At 38.1% G+C, this 10,097-nt stretch overlaps 1 protein-coding gene across 1 annotated transcript; it reads right to left on the reverse strand.

Moving 5' to 3' along the window:
• Nucleotides 1–1,786: 1,786 nt before the first annotated feature.
• On the reverse strand, nucleotides 1,787–8,642 carry SRI (sorcin; the record flags this gene model as incomplete). Its single annotated transcript, XM_010013329.1, has 7 exons — nucleotides 1,787–1,813; nucleotides 2,461–2,519; nucleotides 2,978–3,091; nucleotides 3,250–3,397; nucleotides 4,388–4,431; nucleotides 5,171–5,240; nucleotides 8,559–8,642. Coding segments are annotated over 7 exons (546 nt in total), but the record flags the coding sequence as incomplete, so codon positions are not given.
• Between the last annotated feature and the right edge of the window lie 1,455 nt (nucleotides 8,643–10,097).

The following is a 10,097-nucleotide window of genomic DNA, read 5'->3' on the forward strand; positions in this document are numbered from 1 at the left end:
ACCCCTACAGGAAGAACAGCCTTTGCTTTGTACTCTTACTAACCTTGTCAGCTGTCAAAGTTTTGAACTGCAGCAGAACTGATGCTCACTCAGACAAACCTTTATGGACTTTGGTCATTGTGTTAGAAATGCTTTGTGCAGCATTCCATTCCCAGCTTCATGTGCAACAAGACAACGTACAATTATCAGAATGGGGAAGTATAATCACATCTATGCCTTTAAAATGAATTCCTGAGGGCAGAAAGAGAACTAGCTTCTGAAGTGAAAATAGAATATCCAAGTAGTACGTACCAGTTGTTTCTTTAGATGAGAGACCAGCCTGCTTGGCATTTATAGCCCAGGAACTAGAGACCTGGATTTTACAGTAGTATTAGCAAGTTAGGGTACAAAACAGTATCTTCAATCAAGATTTCTGCTCTGACAATCATTTCTGTTGTTTGCCCAGTGACAGCTATACATACATATCTATATAAAAGGACACATGTATAGCTTTGCTTTCATTCCTTAGTACAAAGGATCCTCCTCAAAAGTGCTCTAAACCACTAATATGAGAAATATACTCCTTTTAACATCCTTTGCATTGGCAAGGTTAGCAAAAGAACATCTATCAGTCCTCTGTGGTATGCAGAAGTGACCTAAATTACCAAAAGTTTCATTAGCTTACTTCATTGGAAAAAAGTCTGAACTACGTCCATACAGTTGTGTTGCTCCCTTGCTCCCTCTTCCCATACTATGTCAATCTTCCCCTCAAGAAAAAACCCCCCAAACCGTGACCAAAAATCCTCACCAAACACCTTTTTTTTCCCCCTGAAAAAAAGTCAAAAAAAGTCTTGCCTTTCTGCATCTGCTTTCATGTGAATTCTGCAGCACTGTGGTCACTGCCATGATCTGAAATGGTCACCTAGAAAGAATTTTTCAAAGTGGGTTCTGGCCACTGTGTGTTGGCATCCAGAGGCAGGAAGGCTGCTTGTTAGAATTTAAAGTGCAGGAGACAGAAACATCAATTTACATGTAACTGAAGCCTGTCAGCTTAGAAGTTCATTGATCAAGGGAAAGTTAAAGTATAAACTGACACAGCATAGTTTTTGTAAGTTTAAAAGTGTTTTATATAGTGACACAAACAGAGCAAGAATCTTACTGGAGCAAAAGCCCCCTGTGCAAGAGCACACTGCCAGGTGAGTTCTCTGCTGTGCTTTGTCGCACCCCTGCTAATGAGAAGTTCTATCAGGTAATCTTGTGCTCAGCGCATGTTGTCACAGACTTCATCTTGAAGATAGCTAGCTGTCAGAATAAGGAACTTAAACTTACTGATGTTCTAACAGACCAGCCTAAAATGACCATTCCAAAAGCTCTTTCAGTTCATACACCTGTCTTATGCTGTCAAAGAGAAAAGAATATGTATAATCTTATGTCATACACGATACTGTTTAAGACAGAAAAAGGCAAGCTGCACTCCAGGAACTGGTTTTAGTGCACCACAGGAATAAAGTAAACACATTACAAGAAAATCTTACTATCTGCATAATTTGAGCTATACATACTGAATTGCAAGTTTATGAGAATAAAAACATCTTTAATAGTTACAGTTAGAAGTTAGAGACAGTATTACATGAGTAATTTATAGTCACTCTAAAAACTCAAAAAAACCAACCAAGTGTGCAAAGTGATACCTTCATAAAAATATGTAATTTCCATTATTGCGATACACAATCATTGGAAGATTTGGCAAAGCAAAACACAAACTGGAATGTTAATCATGATCATCCACGGCTTGCTTCCTTTTGATTTAGATGCTCATAACACACTGTATGAACTGAAAAAGAATAACCACTTATTAGATATATGGTAGACAAGAAGTTTTCATTTTTTCCCCTAAAATACTCATTGTCACTGCTCTTTTCTGTAAACAAATTCAGCCCATGAACAACAAAGCTTTGAAACTAAATATGAAAATTAGCTAACAGTTAATTAAACCAAGTTAATCTCCTTAATAACCAAAACAAAATCCCCAGGAATACTTGAACCTAGTGTTCTCCTTTTCCTGCACAGATGCAGCCAGGAAGCCAAGACTAACTGAATGTGATTTGTGTCTTGCCCATCCCCACCTTTTCCAACTTTTTCTAGGGAAAAATGCCTACCAAGCTTTGAAACAAAGAAAGAAAAAAAACATCCCAGAAAGTGGTATGAGCAAGTGATGTGAGCGAGTGATGTAGCTTCTTAGATCTTGAGCCACACTGGTAAGAAGTCCAGGCAAAAACGCTCGTTTTACAGAACTCTATAAAATACGTGAAAATTTTCTGAGACAATACTCAAGAAAACCCAGAACCTTTGTGCTCTCAGGTAACACCAGAAGCATAGGGAAGACATGAATAAACTCAAATTATTACTGCTTTTCTTCAGTTTTAAGTTTTTCTTTAGTTTTACCCTGTAATCAAAACTGCTTTTTTAAAGTTCACTTACATCATCATACTGGAAGTTCACAAAGCCCTGCTGAGATACATCCCTTCTTCTAAAGCATTCTGCAAAAAATACATTAAGAAAATAGAAACCACGTTAAGAATAATTAGTTATTTTTTTTTAAATGGATAGTACTTTCATAAAATTGCCAAGTCACATGAATGAGAACTCATGAAGAACACTACAATTCATTCCAGAACTTAATCTCCTGTTCTTGTCATCTTTATCATATGCAAGCCTTCATGTTCTGTTAACAAATACAGTTTCCCAACTTTGATAACATAACTCTTCGAGAGTCTGGAATAAACCCTGCATTAGTTTTAAGTCCATTTTTCAATGGGGAATCAAGAAAATCATAATCTGTAATTGTTCCAGTTCTGTCTGTAAATTCTCTTGAAATAAACCTATTTTGTGCTATGTAAAAGTTAAAAAGTTGAACTTGAGATAAGTGAGTAATCAGATTTTATTAAATAAAAATATCTCATAGGGATGGTAGTAACAAGGCTATAATCCAGCATACCAGTGAGAGCTCTGAGTTTCACACAGCAGGCAACATAATCATCAAACGTAATCTTGCCATGAGTGCTGTATCGCCTTGTGATCGCGGTCACTGCCTGCGGGCTCAGTCTGAACCCTATTTGAGAATAAAAAGTCTAGTTTGAAAAGACAGGTTAAGTTAACAGAACCCAACACATTTTTAACTGGAAATGTGTGTCAGTTACTGCAGGACGGTAACTGGTACTAGGAAATGCTCTCATTCAGCATCAGAAACAAGAATATTTCAAACCTTACCCATAGTCATCAAGGCTTTCTCCAGCTCTTGGCGATCCACTGTACCACTTCTATCATTGTCAAAACTTACAAAGTGTTGCTTCCAGCCATTGACCACAGCCCAAAGTTCTTTAAACTCATTAAATCCCAGTGTGCCAGACATATCCCTCTGATTCCAAAGCTAAGAAAAACATTTCTTAACTTAAAACATTTTTTAAAAGTCCTCTCTTGAATGGAAATGTGTATTTTTTATCATCTGTAGTCTTTTTTTTATGGAGGTCAATATTAACAATGTTTTACTGTAATTATTTTTTCTAGTAGAAAACCAACTAGAGCAACCCACAACACAGACAGAGATAATACTTCCAACCAAACCCAAAGGTCAGAGAACTTGCTCTCCCCACTTCTTCCCAGTGAAACCTGATAAACTTGCTCTTTGTGAATTTAACTTAGTTCACACGCTTTTCTTTTACCTGCCAGTGTTACTGTTACCAATGTAATACATATCTGAAATAAAAATAGATACCAAAGGAAAAAGTAAGTCTCTTGCATTCTGCACTGTTTGTTCAAGGTGAGCTAACAGCCCTTCCAGTTTCATTTCTGCTTTTTAATTTTGACTAAAAACTGCTCCAAAGATTCCAGCCTTGCACAGTGTATGCCAGTCTTTCATAGGTCCTACTGCTGAATGCCATACACCATCCCATTAGATACTGACACCTGATTCATTCCAGGCACAGGATTTAGAGGGACTTAGATTATATTCAGGCTGGCTAGTACAAATGGTGAATTCCTCAGCGAAGATTAGAATGTTGTCTGACTTGAAAAGCAAAATGAGCTATTTTGCACAAAACTCTATTCTGGGCTGCCAGACCTGACTCTTCCTACATTCAGTGGAGAAACAGTCCCCTGGACTTAAGAGAGATACTAGACTTAGAGGGATACTACTTGTGTGAAGAATATCAGTCGCTGAGGGCCTCCTTTATTATTATTCCATCCTGTAAAATAAGTAAGAATAGAATTTTGTAGCTCCCCAATCATAATGATCGTAATTATCATGTAAGGGCTGAATAGGAATTACAAAGCATTTCCCAAATTTCTGGCACCCTCTCACCTTTGCTTACATAATGCAAAAATGTTTACATTTTGTAGTAAAGGATACATCCAGCATTGAGATCATAAGTCTGCAAGTCTCTAAGTTGAAAGCTGTTTAAATTAGACAAGAAAAAAACCAAATTGCATTAAAACAATGATTTTTCAACTTTGTCTAAACATAACATTTTAAATTGTTTTTTTATCATATACTGATTATATATTATAATGTGTAGAATATTATATAATTGCTTCCACTGCATAGAGTCATACCATAATTTGATCCAAATAAGAGCTTTTCAAGAATACTTCTTAGAAAAACTGACAGCAGACAACCTGCAGGCAATTCACAGTATATTTAAAATTAATATGCTCTTATCTCAATCCATAAAGGTTTTGGGTTTCAGTAAAAGTGGTCATTTATATTTCACCATAGACACCACTTGAGCAAGCCAGTTTTACTCACAGAAGCTCCATTTTCTAAATTGAACATGACATATCCTGACAGAGAGTCATGCCACAGAAATTCTTGTTTTTAAACTGAGCTTTGATATTGACCGAAGCAAAACACTTTTTAAAGAACTGGCTGTCTATTACAAAATAAAACACTTCCCCAACTTCACAGCTCAGCAGTGGGTAGGAAAATAAGGCGACTGAAAAGGGAAGTCCTACACATAGAGAACTGAATACAGAGGATTTACATTCCATACGGAAAGCAAGCCCATGTTCCATGCAAATAAAAAAATCCCCCAACACTCTGCAGAAGAGACAACTACAAGTGTTTTCTAGTAGATGTCAGAAGAATTAGTATGCTTTAGGGTTGGGATTTTTTTAATTTAAATCATTAACTTACGTTTATATGCTCCTGCAATCCCTGACTGGGTGAGACATCTCTGTAGCTCATCAGCATCTATTTGTCCATCCTTTCGATAACAGAAGATGTATCAGCTATTGTTTTAATTCCCTCTCCCAGGCTGGTTATTCCCAGTACCCACTCCCTGTTCAGTGGCAGTTAGTTACCTTTTCAAAACCCATATGACAGAAACTGCCTTTTATAACCCATTATCTGTAACGATGTTTTTTCAGTTGATACTTTTGCAATATGCATTAGTTTTCCCATCTAGGGATGTACTACAAAATTAACAGGATTGGCAGGTTTGCTCTAAACTTTACTTAAAAAAACCCACAAACAACCCAAACCAACAAATCCACCTCAAATATCAGTAGCATATACTTGAGAGCCAGCTGCACAGAAACCAAGGCACACAATTTTGAAAAAAAAAAGAAGACAGCTTTCCTTAAAGTACTAATTTAACTTAGTGGGTATTGCAGTCACCTTAGGTTATACATTTATGACCTCACTTCTACAGTACGAAACTGGCAACCCAGATTACACATACTCTCTTCTCAAGACTTACGACTTACACATCTAAACCCCCCTGTTTTTTGGTGAATAGTAAGTTGTTAGCAGAACAAACAAAAGCAGAAAGCAAAGAACTTTGAAAGAAAAAACAAACAAACTCAGGAAAGGTACCTATCTGCATGGTTTGGACAATGACTCACTGCCAACACATCCTGCTCAGGGACAAGTAGAGGAAACTGCCAACTCATGGAAAGCAGTGAGCTGTCAAAAGCAGACCTGGAATTACAGGTCACGTTCCTCACACACCCAACATGAAGTTCAGTTCACAGAGAGTTTAATATAGTTTGACCTCATTCAAGGATGGAACATTGTAGATCTAAAATACGTCACTTTTGTAAAGCATTAAATAGTGAAAAGAGAGTTGCTTTATATTCAAAACAGATTTATTTGCCTCAGCATCTTCCTAATGTTTTAAATCCAGCAAGCATTTTTTTTCTTCCATTTTGTTTAGTAACAAGGACATGCTACTAAATGGCACAATGGGAATGGCACAGACAGGTAACTTTCAGAAATGAAGTATCATTACTTATAGGACTAGTAGTAGTTAATGTCAAATTATATTTGACAAGGCCTGAAAAAAAGAGCAATAATTATTTGATTCCATGTAAAATTAGTGGCAGCAAATTCCAAAATTGATTCAAATCTACTCCTGCAGTTTAACAATATAAATGTATTTAAAACTTTACTTTCATGGGCGGGGTCAGGGGGGGAAGAAATTTGAAATAGCCATGCATATTAAGCAGCAAATCTCTTCAAAGTCCTTGTGCCTTCTGAAACAAATGCAGGATCTTCAGAAGAAGCAGGAAGAAAAGCAGGATTGTAATCATGATTACTATTACAAGAAAATATTCTTGGCCTTTTTTCTTTTCTTAAAGTAGAACTTATGCAGTTAAATTAGACAAGGTACAGGGGTTTTGAAAACAGACTGAGAAAAGAAAATTATTACTTCCTACAAAGCCCGACTCAAAGACTTGAAACAGTATTTCTTTCTTCTGTGAACAGACGAAACTAATTCCTCAAATCTAAGATGAGATCTCTGCTGTAAACTACATCAAAGCAAACTCAGAGAGAACATATAGTATATAGGCATAAAACCAACACAGAGCACCAAACCATAACCAAAACTTTTATTAATTCCACAGTAAGAAAATACGGAAAAATTGCAAGATGTGGCTTTTTTTTTTTTTTTTTTTTACAGACATGCTTGGATGGCTGTAAAATCAACTGATAATTTACCTGTTCTATTTCACTGTCTCCCAATAGTATTTTTATTTCTGCACAGTCACAGGTCTCTGAAACTGACTCTTCTATGTTCCAAGGATAACATTTCAAAAGCTACCCAGGTTATTTCAATAATGAATGATTTCTACAAATAGAAGGCATTTAAGAGTATTAACTTAAGTACTAAGTGCAACTTGACCATACCCATTAGCTCACCGTTTCCCCAGCTTTCAGTAATCCTGCCTCATTGGAGAAGCCTGGGGATGGTCTATGCTTTGCTGAGGTCAAGCTCCTGCCATCTCTTCTCCAGATTACTGTATCCTGTTTGCTATTACCTCCCTTTCTCTTTGCATTAGGAGCTTACTCATTTTTCCAGCATCAGTCACTGGCTCCACTGCTGATTCTTGTCTCACATCCAGGTGCAGAGGCACCTCAGCTGGCAGGTAAATGGTCAGCATGTTCAGCAGAATTTAGCCTGGGCTCTACCTTATCTGAGAGGCCTGCCTCACTACACATAGGTCATTCCAGTGTTCTCCTTCACTACAAAAATACATGGTCTACATATTTTCATAAGCAATGTTAGAGAAGTAATATATAGACTGTAAGATACATTACTAATTCAAAAGAATAACATAGAGAACCCAAAATACAACCTTAAACTGGGAATTTAAGCATCAGCTAATGTTTCTGCATGCAAATTTCCATGTTGTGGTTACATCTACCTGTGGATAACAGATCCAGGAGCAGAGTTTTAGATTTTCACACACCCTAGGAAGGAGCATTAAATAGCTATACATATGGCCAACCAAGACAGCTTATCTCAGTGCACCTATTTGCATCTAAGTTACAGTCCAGGAACTACTTATTTCTAGTAACATCCATAATCATACAAAACAAATATATGCCACAAAAATACAGGAAATAAACTAAAAATGGAGTGCAGAATGACAGGGGGGAAAAAAGAAAGGCCTAAATCAAAGCTGTGAATGCCTTTTCTTCTAGAAGAACAATCACTCTATCTTCCCAGCAAACCCAGATATTGGCACAACTGAAGACTGCTTTTCCATTTATGAGTCTACTAAGATTATGTCATGATCTCTTTCTTATTAACATTTCCTGCTCTTAGCCAGGCCACCTCCACAAGCCATGCTTGCCATTGTTTCTGGCTTCCTTCTCCTGAAGCTGGCAGCATTCCCCAACCCTGAGCTGAGCCATAATTCAGTTACAACATTTCATGTAACTATACAGGCCCTGTATATACTTATGTAGGAAATACAGTGAATACATGCATACATGTATGTGTATATGTGTATGCATTTACACACAGACACACACTATATATAAACTAAGAGAATTATTTAAACTGTATAGTTACTGTGTATATAGCTATAGGGTCTAGCTATACAGCTCTATGTAGCAGACAGACTAAGTAAAACCATTCTGTTAGTTTAAGAAAAACCAACCCCAAACAACCTGAAACAACAGTTTCCCTCACTGCAAATACTAGGAATTCCTCCTGCCAAAAGCTAGTGTAGAAATCATTCCCCAGAAAAAAAAGAAAACAAACCAATAAATAAATAATATTTTATAAGTTTACCTGCCCTGCTACTGCAGCAAAATAACCATACAAAGGATCCTGAGCTTGTTCAGGGAATGCTGGTCCTCCTGGAGCACCTCCATACTTTAGAAATCAAGAAGAAAATTAACTTTAAATCAATGATTTGGTTAACTCAATTAATAAACTGCAGTGTTTGTACTTAAGAATCAACTTGTGTTTTTACATACACGCCGTTCAAGACAGTCAAACCAACCAAAAAAATTCTTTAACTTGGTATTGATATACACATTTATAATAATTTAAGCAGATCAGTAAAACCTTGCACAGGAGCAATCCACTGATTCAGGTGCAGTATGCTGTATCTCATCAGGGTTGAATTTTAGTCTACTACTTGCAGAAAAAGGGATACCAAAGATAAGACTAGTAAGGCACTAGCGATTTTTGTTTCCACTCCAAAAAAGTTGAGCAAGACTGATCGGTAAGGAAAATACTTGGAAGAACATACATTAAGCATGGAAAAATTTAAAGGAAATCGAGTCATGGAATGATTTAAGGCAGTCCTGTTTGACTGAGTTGAACCAATAGTCTGTGTGTAACAGCACCTATACCCATCCTTGCTGAGCCAAAAATATGCCTCTTCTGGACAGTAGGAGCTGGAGCAGGCGTACCTTGCTCCTCACCACCACTCAGCTATTTATCAGCCCCATGAAGTGAAGACATTTTCACAGCATCATAGAACAGCCTGGGTTGGAAGGGACCTTCAGAGGTCATCTAGTCCAACTCCCCTGCAATGAGCAGGGACATGCTCAAGTAGATCCGGTTGCCCACAACCACATCCAGCCTGGCCTTCAATGTCTCTGGCGATGGCGAATCCACCACCTCTCTGGGTAACCTGTGCCAGTGTTTTACCACCATCGTAAAAAATTCTTTCCTCACATCCAGCCTGAATCTCCCCTCTTTGAGTTTAAAACCATCACCCCATCTCCTATCACAACAGGCCCTGCTAAAAAGTCTCTCCCCATCTTATAGGCCCTTTTTAAGCACTGAAAGGCCACAATAAGGTCTCCCTGGAGTTTTCCCTTCTCCAGGCTGAACAACCCCTACTCTCTTAGCCTTTCCTTATAGGAGAAGTGCTCCATTCCTCTGATCATTTGTATGCCCCCCCCCCCTCCGGACCCACTCCAACAGGTCCGTTATCCTTATACCATTCTAAATCTACCCTCTTTCAGTTTTAAACCATTGCCCCTTGTCCTGTCACTACTGGCCTTGGTAAAATGTCTTTCTCTCCATCTTTCTTATAAACCCCCTTAAGGTACTGGAAGGCTGTTATAAGGGCTCCACAGAGCTTTCCCTTCTCCAGGCTGAACAACCCCTACTCTCTTAGCCTTTCCTTATAGGAGAAGTGCTCCATTCCTCTGATCATTTGTATGCCCCCCCCCCTCCGGACCCACTCCAACAGGTCCGTTATTTTTCCTGTGCTGAGAATTCCAGACCTTTACACAACGTATTAGGCACAAGCCCTCCTTCGGGGGTTCCCGCTGGGAGCCGACTCGAGGAGTGACACCGCCAGAAGTGACC

Source organism: Nestor notabilis, unplaced genomic scaffold (assembly GCF_000696875.1).
Source record: "Nestor notabilis isolate BGI_N333 unplaced genomic scaffold, ASM69687v1 scaffold2484, whole genome shotgun sequence".
NCBI classification, from domain to species: Eukaryota; Metazoa; Chordata; class Aves; order Psittaciformes; family Psittacidae; genus Nestor; species Nestor notabilis.